We start from the raw sequence: 21,995 nt of genomic DNA, 5'->3' as shown, positions 1-21,995 counted from the left end.
AACTCTGCTGCGTTTTTTCTTCTTTCATATCGCGAACCCCTCCATGTGCTCTGAAGCATGTCTGAAGTTTTTGTCGTTTCCCTTTCAGCGATATCAGAGTGTATTTTCTACTGAGAACCCGTTATTTCGAGCAGATAGGAAGGATGCCCAGTAAATATGTCTGGTGCAGATGCCGATGGAGCCGCAGCGAAAGAGCCACTGAAGACTTCGGAAGTGAGGAGGAGGAAGGGGGCGTTGTAGGTTTCAGGCGGATCTAGCCTTTCGAGATATGCAGGCAATTGCACCAGCCGGTTTCCTCCTTTCAGGTTATCATCATTTTCTTTAAAAGCGAAGCGTGGGAAGGCTGCCAAGAAGGCGCGCGCAGCACTACGCGTAAGGTGCTGTGCCGGGCTCCCATATCACTGCACAACGCCTGCACAACGCCCCGGTATGAGTGTCACTCATCATCGATCACACACGAGGCCTGTAGCGTTTAAAAATGTCAAGAGTATTTTATCACCTGTCACATGCGTGGTCTGTAGCATTTAAAAATCTCAATAGTCGTCGCGACACCGACCTTTTTATGGGCATTTTCATGGACTTTCCAGAGCGTTCTTTCTTGGGCTGCTTGGTAATTTATACAAGGTGAGAGCTGGCCTTGAAGGCAAGGAGTGAGGCAGGAGCTCAAGGACAAAGGGGGAAACGCTTCCTAATGTGCCTTTGTACGCCACGCTCAGGCTTTGACTTTTAACAGCAGAGCAGTTTAAGCTTTTCGTTATGCCGCGTGGTGTGAACAGAAATTCGGCCCAGCTTGCCTTTGCCACGTTGAGCCTAGTTAAAACTTAGATGAGCCTAATTAAACCAATGTAAGTATAGCCAAGAATAATTAAGCATAGATAATGGGTAATATCGCCTAATTAAGGCCAGCTTAGTTATGTGACGAGCCGAATTAAGCCAAGCTAAGCTTAGACGGGCCCAGTTGACTCTGAGTAAGTATAACCGAAACTAATTAAACATAGTCGAGCACGGTATTTGCCAATTAAGCTGAGTATAATGAAGACTAAATGAGCCAGAGCTTATTTAAGCCCAATTTATCTAAGTCGAATCCCAACTAGGTTTGCGAAGCCAAAGTCAAGGTGATAATAATTGCTAGCGTATAAGTCGAGTCTAATTAAGCCTAAATAAGTGTCATACCTAACTGCTGTTAATTAAGGCTTACGACAAACTAAGCTAATTATGTCGAGCCTAACATTGGTTTGTGCTCGAACGACTGAGACTCAATCAATTTCGATCCTTCCCGAACGATGATCAAACGATACTAATCGATAGTCAACCGACACCGCTCGATAATCGATCGGTATCGACTCAAGACTAGGTAAGCCCTCAAATAAGCCTACACATACTGAGATAATCATAGTCCAGTCTGTTTAAGCTCTTCCAATCAATCAATACAAAATCGATAGCCAATCGATACTCATGGAAACCAATCGATACCGATTAAATCAAATAAAATTAAAAGGGGAAATTGACTTCACTGTAATATGGAAAATGCGTACACAAATATTTGGACCTGAGCCTGAGCCTGGCCTGAGCCTGAGCGGCTAGTGATGGGTCCAATACAAAAAAAGGTTATAAGAATTAGCAGTCTTGTACAGAAAAAATAAACAGTAGTGAAAGTATCATACATAAGCGATGAGTATTATACATATTCAAAGAATCATGCTAAAAAACAACGAACACACAATTGCTACGAACACACTAAGTATACATGAGAAATTTTTTAAGAATAAATAAAAACTCAAGAAAATGACTGGTTAGAAACGAAGTATCGTTTGCAGGCTATGTCAAAACTTCTTGCGAGTTTTATTCAAGAGGCAAATTGTTCCACAGCTTAGCACCAGAAAGTTAGATTAATCTTTCACCGTACACATTCGACCATAAGAGGAAGGTTAAGATTACCGATGTCTGCGTGCCGTGTGTTTAACAACGAAAAAGGGAGAATGGTACGGGGCAGAGGCGTGTTTGTGTTTATTATTTGATTTACTAAACAGGAAATCTTGTAGTTGCGTACGTCCGTAAACGGCAGTATACGCAGTCTCTGACTGCCAGCAGAGGATGTAATCACACGCACAGCTCGTTTTTGTAACCGTATTAGCGTAGTAAGGTATGCTATGTACGTTTGGCCCCACGACTCACAACAATTAGTGAGGTGGCAGTGAAATAGAGTAAAATATAATGTTCGAAGAAAAGTCAAGTTAAGGTATTGACGTGCGCGTATGAGAGTGTAACAGATAAATGACAACTTTTTGCATTGGCTTGGTCTCTCCAGTTAAGGTTACTGTCAAATATAATGCCTTGATCTTAATAGTTGGAACACATTCAATGGCTTGATTGTTTAGTGATACGCTAATTGAAGCGCAGTTCAAGTTTTCATTCGTGACCGGAAAATAAAATATTTTGTTTTATCGGTATTTAATACCAGTTGGTTGTCACGAAACTACATTGAAATAGCAAGTAGTTCACTGGAAACAGTATGTTGAAAGTTTTCAAGTGAACTACCGGTGAATAAAATTATAGTATCACCCGCATACATTAATGCTTTAGAAGATTGTAGTACTCGCGGGAAATCATTAATTTATAAAGCAAATAAAATGCAACTCAATACGGATCCTTGCGGTGCACCACATGTAACAGTCCTCGATTCGGATAGATAAGCGTCAGTTAGAACTTTTTGCTTTGGCGATGTGAGATAACTGGAAAAGAAGTCATAAGCACCATCAATAATACCATATATGGAATTTTAGTTTGTTCTTTAGTGCCGAGAGACAAACAGTATCAAACGCCCTTTTTATGTCCATAAACGTTCCAATAACAATATTTTGTTGGTTGAGAGTGGAGTCGATGATTTGAGATAAATTAAGCACAGCTGTTGATATGGATTTCCCTGGGACAAAACCATAAGCTGTTCCGGGCAAATTATCTTATTCCTGCTAAGGAGGTCCTTCAGCAGTTGGGTGAATAACTTTTCAAAGATATCGTTTACAAGCTCAATACGAATGTTGGTCTGTAGCTGCGCGAATACTGTGGTTTCCCGTTTTGTATGCTGGCACAACTTAGGCCATTTTTAATGCATCTGGATAGGAATTGGCATTTAACGAATAGTTAAATAAATGACAAAGTAGAGCACTCAAAATATCTTAATTGTCTTTCACTACCGTAGCTTGTACACCATCAATTCCTGTCTATATATGTGACTTACGCACAGCGAGGCCTGATTAAGATTAGCCGAGTCAACCAATACCAAATGATAGCAAATCAATACCAATCGATAGCCGATCAGTATTGATCGTTATCAAATCAATGCTGATTTAGACAAATCTTGGCCGTTTTGACCAAGATCTGCAAGAAGCCGGCTTGGGAGGAGAGGTTGTGTCGAACCGACTCGCTTAATGCAATCGTGGTGAACTGGGAGCAAAACCTAGCAACAACTTGGCCTTAACTTAGCAAAACGTAGCAACAACTTAGCATAGCTTTGCAAAACCTAACAACAATGCAGCATAACTCAGCAATAACTTACCCAAGCCGGGACTAGCTAGGAAACCACCAGCGCCGCCGTTATTCAGCCATGCGCGACTTAGTGCAGGCTGCTAACATTTTTACTACAGGCCCTGCACGCACGCACGCACGCACGCACACACACACACACACACACACACACACACACACACACACACACACACACACACACACACACACACACACACACACACACACACACACACACACACACACACACACACACACACACACACACACACACGTAGCTAAACCATGGAAGAGAGCACTTAACAAAGAAAAAGTTTCCTGAATTCAGCTCCTGTCTTTTTTTAACGTGCCCTGTTATTTCCCGCATGAATTATGTCTCCGTACGATGCAGACACAATCAGAATTCACCACGCGGCGCGAACACTGCAACTTGCATTGCGGGGTTTATGATGCGCTTATCGCACGGAAGCATCTGCGCCCGTGTTTACAAATCCCCTCTTCAGGAAATGACGTGCACGCGGCTGGCCTAGTGCCACAGTAATCACTTCGTTATCCCCATAATGACTTACCGTATTTATTCGAATCTAAGCCGTTGTTTTTTTATTTCGAAAGAACGACGTGCGAAAGGGGGGGGGGGTGTTGGCTTAGATTCGACTACAGCGAATGATTAAGGTTTGTTTTTTCCTGGCCTTGCGAATTTCGGTGGTCGGCTTAGAATCGGGGCCGGCCTAGATTCGAGTAAATATGGTACTAGAACTACAGGCAAGCATTGATACTGTAACCAATATGGCTGAACGCGAAGATTTGTGAATATGTTTCATAATGCATTCATTATGAAGTTTGATAAGCGATGTTATAATTGAAACGGTTCAAGTTAACTTTTGGCCTGCACAAATCTACTCAATCACCCACTTGTATGGATCATTATTGTTGCTGTAGACACCTGCTCTGTTAACATCACAGACATGCTTATTACGCGCAAATGAACAAGATGTGTTCAGCTTCTCCCAACGCGTTGTAATCTTGTGGAGAAGCTGGCTTTAGGTGTACACAGCGTAAGTTTGGGCGAGTTGGTGTTGCATCACGGTGGTAGTGGTGGTGGTGGTGGGGGACGCTGCTGCCCCAGGCGGGGTTATCCTAGCAGACCCGACCGGCAATTGATCCGCCTGAGCGACTCTTTCCATGCCGTATGTCTCACCGTACGTCACTCAAACCATATTTTTACGTGTTTTTTTTTTGCTAGACGTAACCATTAGAGCGCGTCAAAACGGGAATTGCGTAGCATAATGCATGCGGACTCATAGTGTAGCTTAGGTTTTATTCGGTTTTTTTCGTGTTTCGTTTGTTTTTTTCCGATGCCATATCATCGAACCGCGTTATTCAATGCGAAGGAGCCGATCCGCGCCTGCACAGCATACATACTCTTCCCGAGAAACGAAATGGAAACTGGGCCACAGCATTCAAAGAAATCCACAACATTAGAGAGATTGAATAGTCGTCCCATCATCCGATATCTCCGCAAAAATTCCTGAATGCAATGCCTAAACAAACAAAAGAAAAAGAGCACAAACTGCCTCATCTCTTCACTCAAAGCGCAGCTCATTGCAAAACTCCGTAAAATGATTTCATCTCCACTTTTTATCACTTGGTAAACTATGCTCTCGACAAAACGCACTCCCAGAGCCTTGAATACCGACTACGTTGTGAGAGCGGTGCAGCGAGTTGTGGTGCTTGTTCGGGCGCACGCCTCCAATAACAATGATTCTTTGTAGGCAAAAGAAAAAGAAACATCTCGCAGTGGTCTCTCCCGAATGACCACGAAAAGCGACGCCACGTTTTTACGCTTGGAATGGCCATTTTTTATTCCCCCGGCCTGCGGCATATATTACCACGAGGACTTGCGTACGGGGTGTGTTTGGTGCAGTAGCTTCCCTTTGGACAACGTCGACTAGCTGTTGCGTCCTGGAAGACGGAAGAGGAAGATGCGGGGGGTGGGGGGGGGGTCATGCAGATGCGTGTGCATACAAGATTCGTAGAGCATAAATTCTGTTTTCTGAAGTTCGCGCTGACTTTCACTTTTAATTCAAACGCACGTCAGTATAATTGAGAAAGAAAATTACCAACATTAGCATCCAGGTGTGTACCGAAATTAAACTTGTCTCCAAAGTAGCATATGCTAAAATTCTCGAGCACCGCTAGATCTCGGAGAAATACTTGGGCCTACATCCTCTCCTCCTTAGCAACGTCAGATTTAAAAATTTCTGTTCAGGTGTCATCAACCTAATTGACAAACTGTAATATAAATTACACAACAACCATTACGTTGTGGCATGCACATACCACGATCATACTATCTTTTTTTTCCTTCTCCTTTCCTGCCCTCCCCCTCCTAGGGCATTTCTCTTTTCAAACACCTCCCCTGTACAGAGTAGCATGTAGGTGCATTTATATACGCCGGCAGAATTCTTTGATCTTAACTAAAGACATTTCTCTCTAGCTATTTCCAAGGCCATGTTCTCTAAATCACAGGTGCAATATGTGAATACATCGCCACCTTGACTACCAGCGGCGCTGGATAACACTCTCAGGGATTACATGTACAGAAGTACCCAACGAATTGAACGGGCAAACGCCTTCAGTTGTAGCTCAATTGGTAGAGCATCGGACGCGTAATTCGAAGGTTGTGGTTTCGGATCCCACCGACGAAAAGGGCGATTTTTCTTCCACATTAATTCATTTCAATTTACGTCACAATTACCACAGAATGCAGTCAAAAGACAACACTTAACGTTCCACATGCATTCCGTGGCTTCCTTTGGTTGCGTCTAACAAAGAAATGAGCCCCTCCGAAAAATTCCCCTTCCTTCGTTGAATTATATTTACTGGTATTTAGGGTGCTCTTATAAAAAACAAATTTAACAAAAAAACGTTCGAGCAGTATGCAATATGCATACTGCAACGTAACGGTAACTTTGAGGACACAGCTAATAATGTCGCTCGCATTAGGGTTTAGAATCGAACAAAGCAACCTGTGGGTTTATTTGTGCCTTGCTTCAGTGTGACGCGAAACGATATTCCATTACGTGCTCAGGGCTGTTGTTGTTACGACTATTCTATGCTGTGCTAACATGAGCCCTGTCCTACCGCGTAATAAGTCATTCGTCATGTTCCCATATAAGACATTAATAAGCACGTCATCGACACGGTAAGACAGAGCATTGCTAACTGAAGCAATCCTTCTCGGTGTCATCATCTATTCAATGTTCACCGAAGTGACTTGCTCATGAATACTATAGCGTCGTTTGCCTGATTCCCGTGTTTAGCTGCGATGGCTAGAGTTTTTTCGTTTGCCTAGACACGTCTGAGTGTCGCGTTTATTTAGGCAGAATGAGTTCCGCAATGTTTTCGCGTCTCGCAGGTCTGTACGCCTACAGAGTGTGTGGTCCTGACGGCAACTGGCTATGGGGAAACTGGACAAACTACACCGAATGCCTCGGCCTCATCAATCATGAGGTACGCCTGCCTCCAGCAAAACTTACCTCGATACTGGTGCTCGTCTAAGCTACTCCTGCTCCATAGTAACCACCGTAATAACTATGTCTCAACTCTATTTTCTCTCCTCCTCTATAACTTTCCTTGCACCTCTCCCCCTTCCCCAGTGCAGGGTAGTCTACCGGGCTCAGCCCTGGTTAACCTCCCTGCCTTTCTTTTATTCTTATTCTCTCTCTCTTTTCTCTCTTTCTGTCTCTCTCCCTCTCAAACACACACACACAACCACCCACCTGTATACACATGTACACGCACACTCAGAGGCATCAGCAACGGGACCAGCCTTGCAAGTTCTGTAATCAAATATTGATGGTACGTTTCATAATATCGTATAAAAGATAATATCCTCACTTCTTTGTGTTACAGAGTTCAATTCTTCTTGTCGTTGACGAATTGGCATTAAGGGCGGAGTGTAGAATTCTGACATCCTTTTCATTTCTGAATTAAGAGGGTTGTAAACGTGGCACTTACATTTTTTTTTGGAATCGCCGCAATTTAAAGTATTTTTAGCGATAAACTATATAACTGAAAGTCTCCTCCACATATGTATTACCTTTGAACTTATAAGCTCCCGAGACAAACTTTCTTCTTAAGCGAAGCTTCTTAAATGCGTTTCATTGTTGTGCTATTCAAATAGACACAACGCGTTCAATTTATTACATATTCAAGCAAACGAAGGAAACTATTAACGTCCTTCTCCCATGAAATACGTTCTGCTTCTTATTGTGAGAACGTTACCTGGGCATTACTAAGGTGTACATTTATGCGAAAATAGCAATTGTAATGCACCTCAAGCAAAAAAATGGGGCCTTTTTTTTGTCTTAAGGGCGATAGTGAGACATCTAAAGTAGCCCTCGTTCGCTAGTGCCGCTCGAGATTTGTGCATCGAACCTTCAGGTAGCTTACGTAAGCGCTAGTCTCCACACTGCCGCTGCCTCTCAGTAAACAGAGGCAACAGGTGGCTGCTTTCTGTTCGCAACGTTTCGCCCGAGTCACGTGACATCCCTCTCACAAAGGCTGCAGATAAGCAAGAAGCTGCTGCCACGTCGAGGGAGAGACGGAGAACCAATTGTGATTACGACACGCTTACTCGGCTGAGTCGTTGTTTAGCAGCGGGTTGGAGCAGAACCCCCGACATGTCCTTTAATTACGCCTTTTTACTCGGTGAAAACTCCGCACGGCTTTCTTCCCTGGCGCATTATCGGATCTGCCGAAAGGAAGAGGAACCATCCTAACACGAGCACGCACGCGATGCACGGGATGACGCTGCGAGCAACAAGGCAAATATATAATTAAAAGAAGTTGCGTGCGTGTTCCGTGCGAGAGTTTTCTTCAGCGAGGCTGAGCCGAACATCGCGCGAAAGGCAGCCCTGATGAATAACGTGCGGGGGCCATAATTAAAGCGTGTCAGAGCTTAGAGGAGAAATAGATATGGCGAAGTAAAAGCTAGGGCTTCTTGTTGGTCAATATAAGTACGCTTACTGCGCAAAAGCTAAACCTGTAGTCAGAGGTAAGAAACAGCTCTGCCTGCGTATATTGTCTCTGTCAGCGCTTAACTTTGCATGCGCTGTAAGCATATTTGTTAATGAAAACGGATCATTCGGATGCGGAAGGAATGGCTGAACTCTTCGTCCGAAAACAGCGCCATTGTACGCCAACGTTTATGGAGTACTCTGCTGGTGCGGCACACGCTATCAGCCCGCCAAAGTATGCAAACGACGCTGTCACCTATAGAGTTTGGCCTGAACGCATCGACTCAACGCACCTCGCTTTGACATCACGAAACTGCTAACGTTGAGTGCTTAGAGATGCGGCCGTGTCTTTCAATTAGTAAAATGGTTTACGCGCTTATTAAACAAAATAACTCGTTCCTTTCTTTAACATAACGACAGTGTAAACGAGACTTTCGTGCCTCAAACTTCTAAGACAGGATGACCTAATGCCAAGTGAACGGAACATCCATTGTTACCACAGAAGTTAGTCTGAAGTCATTACTTGGATAGCGACACATCTAGACGATGGTCTTGTTATTTATGTTTATTTCATTACCTTCGGTTCGTTTATTTATATTTATCGTAATTTATTCCTTCATTATTCCTTCTTTTTTTTCTTGCTACATTACATGGAGTAATGGAGTAACTGGGGTACTCTTTAATTTAGTTTCACCACAACAACAAATGTACAAGCGAATAAGTACGATGCCATATAAATTTGCCGTCAGAAATGTAGGCCCTATGAAAGGACATTTGGGCGCACACTTACATCGCCCTACACATTACCCCGGGAGCCGGTAACGACTATAATATGAGGAGACACGCCTTCAACTAGAGACGAAAGCTCATCGAGCCGAGCGCAATCGATTGCGCATTAGGCCGATTTCAGTAGAAGCCTAATGTGTTTCTCTGAATTTGTTATTGCTGCCAAAACCAGGAAGAAAAATAAGTTCTAAGAAACAAAATTATTCACTGTTGAACCATTTCCCCGTCTTTCTGTGTGTCACGTCCGCTAGCGCCGTATCGATTTCATTTTCCGCACTGCACAGTTCATCCGGCTCTGACTTGTCTACTCGCAGTGCTGTACAATACAAAAACGTACTCTATATGAGACATCGGTCAAGAGAGAACAGGTAAGGAATAACCGCGATCACGGCGCGTGAACAGATTAGAAAGGTCGTTTCGATTGCTCAGGCAAACTAAGTTCCTTAACATACAGAGTTTCCAACGCTTCGCGTCCAGTAATAACTTGCGTATACTCGTAAAGGGCGTTCGAAACGCAGGAACAGTTTCGACGCACAGCATAGCCTACAAGCAAAAACGAATAACTATCCTCACTGCAATTGCGTGTTCATTTAAGCTTGCGTATGAGTGTGCATGTGCACTCGGCTTTTCTGGAACTGTCTTACCTGTCAGGGCTTTAATCAACGCGTCGTAGTTACACTGAACGGTGTCTCCATTGACGCCAACTGCCTCTTCCGGGTATTGTCTGCAATCTTGCTATTCTTCACTCGTGTTTTGTGATGTGCGCGGCGGATATTCGAACGAAAACGTATAGTTAACAGGGCGAGCTTGAATGACGTTAACTGCCGACCAGCACAACGTCATCTCCTCTCATCCGTGTCCGTTTACTGTGTCGCTAACTCGATTAACACCTTCATAGCGGATAGTTTTCTGACTGCTGGCTGTTTGTTCGTTGGGTGTAATTGAAGAGCGTGGATTTGTACGTATCCTCAGAGGCCCGAGTGGAGGTCCAAGCCGAGCACCACTACTGCCACTCACAAAGAAAGAAAGAAAGAAAGAAAGAAAGAAAGAAAGAAAGAAAGAAAGAAAGAAAGAAGAAAGAAAGAAGAAAGAAAGAAAGAAAGAAAGAAAGAAAGAAAGAAAGAAAGAAAGAAAGAAAGAAAGAAAGAAAGAAAGAAAGAAAGAAAGAAAGAAAGAAAGAAAGAAAGAAAGAAAGAAAGAAAAGCATCCGTATGAAATTGTTGCATTGTTCCGATCCTGTTTTTGCAAGTGAACAGGAAGCGTCAATCATTTGTAAAGCGCATCAATTGTAATACACTGTTCCTGGTGCAATTGAGCGGAAGATATTACAGTCAAGGTACACAGTTGTCTTTTTACTCTTGAAACTTTAACGACGTGCCGAGCGTAAGTGTTGAATTTCGGGTCTTAGTGCTCCCTCCCTGCTTCTTTTATTTATTATATTTTCTTTTACGAACTTGCAGCCGCAAGAGATGTCGGCAGTGGTCTCCCTGGCGGTCAGCTACATTCTCCTGCTGTTCTCGCTTCTGTCCCTGATATTCTTGTCCGCCACCATGTTCATATTCTGCTACTTCAGGTAAGTGACGCATTTCTAAGACAATCAATGACACACAACACTGCTTCTGATAGCAGATATAAGCCCCGAATCTTCCCTCCGGTTGTTGCTTGCCACAAATATAGCACGTTGGGCAATAAAAATTTATGATAGGGTCAAATTTATACGTTAATAACGTATCTGTCGAGAAAATTTTGGCAACATCGGAGGTCATGCGTAAAAATGTATTGTTTGCATTACTTTTCATAATGTCGACGATTTTGGAGCATAGCTTGAGTTTTGTAACTGAAATATTTGTCTCATTATCCCCTTTGATCCGAAAAGCGTGGAGATACTACATTCGAATGAAGCCACTGCAACCAGTGTCCACTACAGTCTATTACGCACGCTTTATCTATGGACGCCTGAAGAGAACATGGTAATTCACGAGACCGATTCCTAAAAAAAAAAAGAGGCAATATGAAAATGTAGTTCAGAAACCAGGCCCCCTCCCTCCTGGCTACGGACCTGAAAGGTATCAAAACGATGGACTAGGACGTCAGTTTATAAGAGCAATGCTGCGCTTTTCGAAAACGACTTGATACAAGGTGTTATGCTATTTCACCCTGCTCTTCATTTCCTGTTTCTCTCTCTCTCTCTCTCTACTACTTCCTCATAAGATGTGCCTTCTCTCCTAATATTCCCTTGTGTTAAACAAGTTTACCCTGAAAGAGAGGGAGAGAAGGGTAAGGGTCAAAAGAAAGAGGCAGATAGGTTAACGAGGCTGAGCCCGGTTGGCTACTCTGAACTGGGGAAGGGGAAAGGGCACTGAAAGAGGAGAAGGAGGGAGAGAAGATGACACCATAGTAACAAATGCAAAAGACTGGCACCCCAATAGACCAATAGACACGCAGTGCAGAGCATCGCCATATCTTGATTTCTTTCAGTTGATCTTTACCGCTCACTGACAGCTGCCTTAGAGACGCCTCTGCGCCCACTATATAGTTCTCGCTGTAGCTTATTCGGCGCCCTGTGTAGCCGAAAGCGTGGTTAATAGAAAGAGTGCATCTAAGGCCGAGATCCCCCCCGTGAATACCACACCCTAATAGGCCGTGTAATAAACAGTGTTCGAGCAAACTGCTACCGTCAGAGAGCGTACCGAGAGCTAATCGACCCCTGGTCAAGGCGCTGAGATGTCGGAGCCAGATGTCGGAGAAATGGTTTGCCTGGAGGCGTTTCCTACCTTTCTCTTAGTTTCGTTCTCTCTCTCTTTCTTTGAGGATGCCCTTTGAGGCCGAGAGAGAGAGTAGGTTAGGGGCCTTTCGACCAGCTGCCGTAATTAACTGTAATCTTCGTCGAAGCATGTTTCCGCATTTGCGAAACTACTGCAACGGTGAAAGTTCCATCACGCTGCGAAAGTAGATTCGCATCACCCATCCGCTCTTTGCGCTTTAGTGATTTGCCACCTGTCCGGTTGATTGAACTTGCGAGCGCAGAATGACAGTCGGCGACCGAGAGAATATTACGCTGCCTCCACAGCTGCACTGGTTCGCACTGGCGCCGCTTCCAAAACATCGACCCACGAGGAGCACGTCTGACGTGAGGCATTTCTGCCGTTCGTGCGATATGTTTAGGTCAGTTTTCTTGTTGCGTGGGAAGTCAGCCTCTTGGTCTGTATTTACCACCCGCTAACATGCCTCGCGGGAGGGAAATGTCTGCCACTATATTGGACGCATCAGTAATTACTGGTTGGCCTTTAAAGGCCAATGAGAGTAAACATTGCATGGTTTGTTTGAAATGCTGTCTGTACCTTGTCTCCGGCATGGTTCCTAACCTTGTCAATACAGAAACTAATTTGAAGATGAAGCTGCACCCAGATAATTTTCGTGCGCGTTTATTACGATGTATTTTCCATCGCGACACGCTACTCATTAAAAGACAAACATCTTTAAAAGACAAATCTATCTTTTCGTCCACTTTTCTTCCTTCACATTTACATTACATTTACTACTAATAACGTCCCCCATACTTTCCTTGGCATTATTGTCTGTTATTTCTCATTAAACATGCCCTATAGTATTTTCTCTTCTAAGTAAATAAAGTGCCCCGAAGCTGCACCTTCATAGCGTGAATGAGAGTCTATAGGCGTCGCACAGTTCGCAAATATGCGGGTTAGCGTCGAAGCTCTCATCCTAACCCCCAGACACGAGTTTGCTGGCCTGAGATCAAGTTAGCTGCACTTTATTTTTTATTTCATCCAATTCCGAGAAGATAGAACTTTTCCCATTTATTTCGTGGCTCCTTTTAGGTGTTTGGTCTTTAAAGCTGGAGCAGCCTGCGGGCTTCACTTTTTGTTTACTTACAATGGTATCGAAAGGAAGTACGAGTGCTCAGGCTTTCCAGAAAAGCGGTCATTTTAGTTTGTTTGCCCTTATCATATCTCTATAGGAACTGAACATGAGGTTACCTTCCGAAAATACTGCACCACCCATTTATTTTGTTTAGTATAAAAGGGTACTGCCTTACAAAAGACAGCACCTTTTTATACTAAACTCTCTGAAGAAGTTTAAAGTTTTGATAGTTATATTTTGGTAGTGGTCAAAAACCGCTGTACCCTGAGGAGTCTGGACTCGGCGCATGAATGCCGCGGAAAGAAATATGAGTCATGTTGTCCGGATTCTAAAATATCCAGTTGAAGCCTAATGGGGAATTTCCAAGAAAAACCCATTAAGGATTCGCGTCGCTTTAGTAAGGTCAGATTTATGATATTAAATCAGAAAGAAAAGTAACGTGCACCCGACAGCAGCACGAAGTTACAAAAAAAACCTGTAGAATGTTATAAAAAACAAAGCTTGTTAAGGCGCAACGCGAACCCCTACGTCATGGCTGGGTCACACGGTAACGAAGGCACTTCCTTATTCAGTTTAAATGTTTTCTGTCTCGCCCCGCCACGGTGGTCTAGTGGTTATGGCGCTCGACTGCTGACCCGAAGGTCGCGGGATCGAATCCCGGCCGCGGCGGCTGCATTTTCGATGGAGGCGAAAATGTTTGAGGCCCGTGTACTTAGATTTAGGTGCACGTTAAAGAACCCCAGGTGGTCGAAATTTCCGGAGCCCTCCACTACGGCGTCTCTCATAATCATATGGTGGTTTTGGGACGTTAAACCCCAGATATTATTATTATTATAATGTTTTCTGTCTCGCTGCTCTTCGGTTCCTTTACTAATCTTTCAATCCCCCTTGCCACTTCCCCTGTGTAGGGTAGCACACCGGTTATTGTAAACAGGTTAACATCCCTGCCTTTATGCTCTCTCCTGTTTTCCATCCTTCACATAGAGAGAACTTAAACAAATCAAAGCGAGAGTGAGCGAAACACTGTCAAATACTGTAGCACGTTTATAATCCCGTCAGTACAGGGAATTACACCGCTTGTCTCACCTGCGGCACGTACTGCTCGCGAAGAGGGCCTCTAAAGTTTCTAACTACCCCTTGCACTCCCGCTTAATGTACACATCATTGTCTAAATTTCCACTGCTTTGTCTTCGAAATTCTCACACATTTTCAACTGCTCCAAGTAAACACAGAAGGCACGTGGCAGAGCCTGCTTAGTGCCTTCGAACGAATAAGCACAAGCACGTTAGCAACGTTCCACCATGTATTATAGAAACAAACAAAAGTTCAAAGTTCGTGCTACAGTTTGTCTTGTTTCCTTTCGCAAGCTTTCCCAGATGCTCCCCTCGTTTTTTGGCTGTACAAGCAGGCTTCATTTGAAGAGCGTAAGAAGTAAAAAATTAACCTCTCCTGCGGCAATTTAGGAAACTCCTAGCGGCCTGTTTTAATCAAGGAGCTCCAACTACGTTCATTTCGCAATACATATTTCGCACCGCTGCTTGAGGTCTTGGATAACGTACGATTTCAGCTAACGGCTCTGATTCATTTTGAACAAAGCGGCCAGCGAAATGAGAGTTATCTGTCATGAAACCTGGAAGGCTGGTTGCCGGTGCGCACGACAGGTTATCAGAACTTGCATTTTTCTCACGCTGGCGCTAGGGAAAGTGTTAGACGGGAAGTAACGATTGCGGGCTCCTCCGAGAATATTCCTTACCCTATAAACTGCACGCATGCCTCAGCTATTTGGACAAGTCAAGATATCATCTCGGCGAAGTGGCCGGGAGTAGTATTCGCTTGCGTTACGACGCAGGCAGTACCGAATTTGTGTCAACTTCAACATATCCTTAACAGCGCTGTTCTTAGGCAACCCTTCGCCGCCGTCAGTGTTACGTCGGTGACGTGGCACTGCGTTGTGGCGAGAGGGAGGCTCGGTAGGAAGAGGGGAGGGCTTCGCTGTGCCGAGAGAGGCCTGGAGGAAAGGGGAGAAGACTGTGACTTGCTAGAGGTGCGAGAATGAAGCTTCGTGAAGCCGTCAAATTTAAAGCATCAGCATTAAGAACGTCTACACAAAAAAGGCAGCCCGTACAAGGGGGCTGTCCCGTCTCCATTATTTTTCATAGTGCAGTTGTCGTCGTCAGCTGTCATCAAAACGGGTGTCGCCAAAAGTGCGCTCACACTCCTCCTACGAGTTCCGTTTTAGCGCTGAAAAAAAGTTTTTAAATTTGGACATGCGGTGGAACTACGTGAACTGAGAAGCAATGGAGGCAGCTGACCTCTCTCGGCTGCGAAACCTTGTCTGTAAGAAGGCAATAAGATTGTCTGTTGCAAAATGTGATTCAGGGGTCGGCAGTCGACTTGTCCGCAGGCCATACACAACAAGTGAAGTGAAGAAGAGAGCGCGGGAATTCGAGGTTTTCTGGCAGCTTTTCTGCTCTACGCTACAAACGAATGTAATTTTTCATTGTAAATTTCATTACAAAAGAAGAGAGTCTCTCGGTGTCATGCCTCTTGATCGGATAACCTCGACACTGACGTCGTTAAATGATAATGGGGAACAGCGTGGACCCGAATGACCCACTCCCTTTTCTACCCTCGTCTCCAAGTGCACACCGTGAGCTGGTGGATCGTTCGGGTCGCAGTTTTTTCCCTAAAAAGGGAAAAAAAAAACAAAATACAGGAAGAGTAACTAGAGTGTAGCCGGTTTGCTACTTTGTAATGGGGTATAGAAGAATACGTAAAAAGGACTCACAGGATCCCTCATGCATTCGCCTAAGACGACTCGAAAGTGAACGCCATCTTCTTTTTCTTCTCTCGATGTATTGATGCCCTCCCTGTCCTAAGGCTTTCTACACTTCACCTGGTTTTCCACTGCCTCAGTAATCGGCCCACCTTTGACCAGGCGACGGCGTCATCATGTGACGTCATGGTGACGTTTCAAATTGTAGCATCTGTGATGTCATGATGACGTCATGATGACGTCACTACGTGATCATGATTTTTTTTTTGCGTCTCTCGTGTTGACTCCGCCGATGTCGACGGTCAGTTTTCGCGTTTGATGAGGCATCCGAGGGTTTCGCCATAAAATTTAAAAAAATGAGCAGATATGAACAACTGTTAACGCTCGCACACGAAATCAAAGCTGGTCACAGAGCTTGGATGCCTTTAAATAGTCGGTACTCTTGAGGCCAATGCCACCAGCGGTGGTTTCCTTATTTATGTAGATGTTTATTACGCAAATTTTCGCGGTTATTCACACGCGCTCATTGCAAAGTGAACTCCTGCACAATAACTGCCAATTTCCATGTTTCTGAGGGCTGCTATTGATATGTTTCAGTTTACTATATGTTTTTTCTTCACTTGTTCATTTTTGTTTCTGGATGACCTTTTTTTTGCGCTGTAGAACTGGTAGAAATGAAGAAGCCGAGATGATATAAACATCAACTTTTCAACCGCAAGCAAGTTATAACAGAACAGAACCTTCAAGGTTACATATACATTGAATAGAGGGTAGGATAGCCAGGAGTCTTTTAACGCTGATTGAATGTTCTCGAGAGCGGGAACTTCCAGTGGCGTTTACGACATGAACCCTCAAAGCGGACTACTACAATCACTCGGCTAGTTGATGTGGCATCGGTACCGTGTAACTCATCAAGACAGAACGGTAATCACGCGATTACATATTGCCCAAGTTATTTTATAAACGTTAATGTTATTCTAAATAACTAGATAGAGTGTAACTTCTATTCCAGGCGCTACAAAGTAAGAAATTGAGTTTTATAGCCGCGTCTTCTGTAAACACTTATTTGAATCCTGTTGTCTGTGTAGCGGGCGGACCGAGTTTCATGTCAATTTATTCATGCTGCAGTAACCTGCTGCAGTAATTCATGCTGCAGTAAACGACGTCGATGCCCTTTGCGAGATCCTCTCGGACACTAATTGGTCGTAGGTCACGCTGCGTAGGCTTGACAGCGGACTTTGAGAGGCTGACTCGATGTAACCAAAGAACGCCATGTAAATTCATTAGTGCACTGCAAACGGGTTTGAGCCTTTTAGGGAGTTTCGGGCTCGACGCATAACGTGCATCCAAAAGGTACTACGCAAAACCCCCTTCAAGAAGAGGTTCAAAAGGAGGTTTTATTTACATCCTTTAAGGGAGTGATTAGACGGAACTAAGGAGGTAAATTTGTGTTTTTATTGAACTCATTTTGAGGGCTTGAACGGAGCGCATTGGAAGTTTTTCTGGTTCTTTTGCGAGCTTTTAAAGCCTCCTTTTGGAGGTAATGTTGGTGTTTTTATGTTGTTTTTATGTAAGCCATTTTGGGGGCTTGAACAGAGCGCATTGAGAGTTTTTCTGCTTCTTTTGAGAGCTGTTAAAGCCTCCTTTTATTATACGAGGCCCTAGAGCGGTCGCGAAATGAAAAAAAAAAGTATATTTTAGGCAGTATATTACGTTTATCGGCCAATTTCCGCTACTATTCATCGCTAGGACATAGTAGAAAATGGACATCAAAGTATTTATGCACAAACATGACATTTGCATACAAGTACGCACGACACAGGAATCGAACTCGCGACCACACGCACTCAAAGCAAGCACTATAACCATTACACCACAGCGCCACCACTTGCAAGCTTGCTTTTTTCGTGGGCTTATATATGTACCAATGCATGTACAAAGCGGCTGGTAACCCGTCGGCACAACTTCGAACTTCTGTTCTTGTACCATCGGCGTGTGTTTGCTCTTGCGGAAGGTCAATACATAATTTGTGGGGCGTCATGCAGGCCGAGCCGATCGACGTAAACACCCTGGCTGCGAATTCTCCGGTTAACCGTGTCGTACCGCTAGAAAAATTATAAACGTGTGCCCTCTTCGCTCGCGCTAAATTCGTGAATACCAGCGTGACAAAGGTACCTTCAGAAGAGCGAACGTATGTGCATTCCATGAGCGTATGCTGTGGAGCAATTTCCGTTATTTCTGCAGCCGCGAACTGCGCGCGTCCAGATGCGGCAGCGTGTTCTGAGCGGTTCGAAGACCGCCTGCGTTCTCATATGAAAGTTACACACGCAGATGCCCGACTTAGAAGAACATTGTAACGCGTCGTGCATTTAATGCGCGCGTACTGCCGCGAGCTGCACGCAGGGGCAGCAGCGCGCTCTGAGCAGCTGAACAAAAATCTGTTTCCGCAATTAGCGCTTATTCGCAATGCACCCTTTAGCGCGGACCGCCTGCGTTCGCATATGAAAATTACACACGCAGAAAATAGCAGAGTTACAAGGACATTGTAGCGCACCTACATAAAGTGCGTTGAATGCGCGCGTACAGCCGCGAGCAGCGCCTTCTGAGCAGCTGAACGCTTATCTATTTCCGCAATTAGCGCTTATTCGCAATGCACGCTTTAGCACGGCATTCAGTGATTCTCTATAACGCATATTCAGTATTTATTTGCTTTCATACTCGGATACTACCCACATTTCTTACTATTTAGCTTTTATTGGTAAACATCACGCCACCGCGTTAAAGCGAATGCCTAACGCGTGCCCCAAGGTCAAGGACAACCTCCCCAGTTTACCAGGGACAGGTCTCCCACAAAACAAAAAAGTTAATGTACTTGCACTTCTCTCTTGTGAACGTCCATGTGTACTTGGCCCTCCCCTCAGACACATGATGCAGTACCCATTTAAAATAAGCATTACCCTCTTCCTCAATGGAACAGCTGTTCTTGAGAAAATATGGTTCTGTTGAATTACTTCACCACAGCAGCAGAGAGGTTGGCTTGTTTGCAATTCAGAATTTCACAACTGTAACACAGAAACGCGAGGACTGTAGCAAACATGCAGAAAACTGGAAAAACTATCATATGTGCACTCCCTCGTCCACCTGCACACTACGTTAAACTTTATTTATACAACAGCAACCTTCAATTATGCTACTATTGATAAGAGATCACCCAATCTACGTTAGAACACAGTGATGACTTTCTGTCTTTCTGTTGCCTATCTTCTACAATGTGTCATAATCTGTGAATCATCTGTTCAATGTGTTTGGTAATAAAACACAAACAGTTACATTGAGCAGGCAGTGTTTCAGCAATTTGTTTTGCAAGCACAAATTCATTTCTTCATAATTTGCATGCAAAACAAGTAGTCACACATCAATTGATACAAAACTAGTGGTTGTAACATTTTATTGGAATCAAAACAGCAGCACTTCTCGTGTCAATGTAAGGGTATAGGTATATATTTCCATCGTCGTGCACAGAACCTACTCCCAAAACTGAACACGTGGAACAACATATACAGTACAGCCTAAGCACTATACGTAATTCACAGCAGTAAAGCAATACGAAAGCAAGGTGTAAAATTTCATCATGATGCGCACTAACGTGTGCACTTCACCGTGCCAGTATGTAAGTAGAATCCAAAAAAATAAGCTATTCAAGGAACTTGGTGTCAGCCTACACACGAAGGCAACTAATTAGTACAATAAGGCTAGCATCACTTTTAGGAAATATGAAACCGTGTAGACAGGCAGTTGTACAGTTTTTTATTGCACTAGTTTGCCCCTATGGCATCAAAACATGTCGCACATGATTTTGGAGTTGAGTTTCCTACAAAAAAGCCCAAAATAGACCTGTGGTGTTGACTGTAGGTCCACTTACCAAGGTGCATAAAAGCATTCTGCAATGCCCACAAAATTACAAGGTTGCCTTCATATGTTGCTGTACATATTTACTCACAGATACCTGGAAGCCATCGTAAATTTCTGGAAGTGTGCTTGGGAACTTGTCGGCATAATCACATGACTGCAATGTACTAATACTTCTAATATGCATAACAAGTACAGCAATGTTTTTATGCCAGCTAGTGTCATCTGTAACTCAAAAGTTCATCCTTAATTCCTCACTTGATGGCTTACGCATAATTACCACATTGAAAATAATCCAAGCACCATGGCTGCAACGTCAACTTGCAATTAGGCAATCACAGGCACTAAATTAAAAAATTCCTGTAAATAGTGACTGGTCGTTTTGCACATTGGATCCTAGGACTTGATATGCCATGAGGATGAATAAAAATTGACCACACATATATACAGTCTGTGAAACAGTCAGGAGTTCAGTTCATAGGTAAGGAAAACGTGAAAATGAAATCAGAACACATAGTAACAAAGGGGACGGAACGACGCACTACTAACAACTGAAGTTGAACATGTGCTTGGCTTTTTTAGTCATGTGCGTATATCTTTCTGTGGGTTTGATTACACTTCAGTTACTGGTAGCGCATTGTCCTGTCTGCCCCCTTCATTCCTCTATGGATGTGTGATTGTTTAGTCTTGTAATTTTTTCGTACTGTGTGTTTACATCTTTCTGTGGTTTCGATTAAACTTCAGTTGCTAGTAGCGCGTCATCCTGTCCCCTTCATTTCTCTTTGCTGTGATTTTTTTTGCACCCTCTTTAACTATGAATATACACCAACTCGCCCAACTGCCCCTGTTAAGACTTATGTTTGCTGAATAACACTGGGTCCACTCAGCGCCTTTTTAAACAATGCGAAATTTTCAAATGCACACGATATCAGAAAGGTTGCACGCAGTATTGCGCATAACACTCTGCATCAATACCAGTGTTGGCCTAAATGTGGTAAGATATACGAGCTGTTCGACATAGTGTAAAGTGAGGCACATCAGGGTGTTCCCACAATCATGGGTGTCGACAGGGGTTTGCACAAAGGGCACCTGCCGCCATCAAGACACATCAGCACTTGACCCCACCCAAGCTACACCAATGCTCTCCTGCTCACCAGGCCGACACGTTACGCCGCCTTGCACCCCCAAGACAAAATCCTGCCGACACTCATGCCCACAATACACTTGTCTTGAACACAGACTGGTGGGCAAGCAACACTTGCTGCTTTGCCAGAAGTGTATTCCTGAAAATTACACAAAAAAGAAGTCCACTAAGATTTCTGTATACATAAAAATGAATGTCTTACCGAAGATTCGCACTTGACTATCCTTATTGCAGACATTTTGTCAAAACACGAAATAAATACAAAATTGAGATGCTGCTAAGTATTTCCTTGTGAGCGTTTCACTTCGTGTGCACAGGGCGAAAAACAAACGGATGTAAAAAAAATGCGAAACACCACCAGAAGTGAACTCTTGCCATGTTTACCATTATGTGGGTAGTTTTTGATGTCAGTAAAGTTATCATTATAAGTACACTTTAAAAGGGTTGTGAATGTTAGCAAGGTCTTGATTAACTGCACCTACTCTGTTTAGGAGTGAATATTGGGCAACTTGGCACTGAACCATGGCAAAAATAAACAGCGCACTTCTAATGAGGATAAACTAAGGCCTGGGCACAATAACAGCGCTTTCACCTTGTCAAATTGTGTCAACAGTCATGATACTATGTATTGACCTTGAAAACTATGGCAACATAATGCAAAACAGCAAATTAACGAGAGGGAATAAACAAGATGATTCAACAATATGGTTCAACAGACTCAACAGCTGACTTATGTCAATGCGATTAAATTAGCCTTGCACATCTCCTAATGGCTAAGAATATGCACATGTAACCTTGGCAAATTCCACTGTTGATACCTGACCAATGAAGTTGCATTCCTTCCATGCCGTTGAATGGCCGTTCCTTCTTTTCTGTTTTCACTGTTTTCTGATTTTCATTGTTTTCACTAGCGTAAATGTTTACCCTTTTTGATTTTGTCACTTTGCAGATG

General features: G+C 43.7%; 1 protein-coding gene across 1 annotated transcript in view; it reads left to right on the top strand.

Moving 5' to 3' along the window:
* LOC119382622 (corticotropin-releasing factor receptor 2) overlaps nucleotides 1–21,995 on the top strand; it is a 193,607-nt gene that overhangs the window by 118,151 nt on the left and 53,461 nt on the right. The window contains exons 3-4 of the mRNA XM_037650408.2: nucleotides 6,944–7,038; nucleotides 10,793–10,905. Of these exons, the coding sequence (XP_037506336.1) occupies nucleotides 6,944–7,038; nucleotides 10,793–10,905 (208 nt within the window). The remainder of the gene's footprint in view (nucleotides 1–6,943; nucleotides 7,039–10,792; nucleotides 10,906–21,995) is intronic.

The sequence above is a fragment of the Rhipicephalus sanguineus genome, chromosome 2, assembly GCF_013339695.2.
Source record: "Rhipicephalus sanguineus isolate Rsan-2018 chromosome 2, BIME_Rsan_1.4, whole genome shotgun sequence".
Taxonomy (NCBI): domain Eukaryota; kingdom Metazoa; phylum Arthropoda; class Arachnida; order Ixodida; family Ixodidae; genus Rhipicephalus; species Rhipicephalus sanguineus.
Note: the sequence above shows the minus strand (reverse complement) of the source record. Positions and strands in the feature narration are given on the sequence as shown.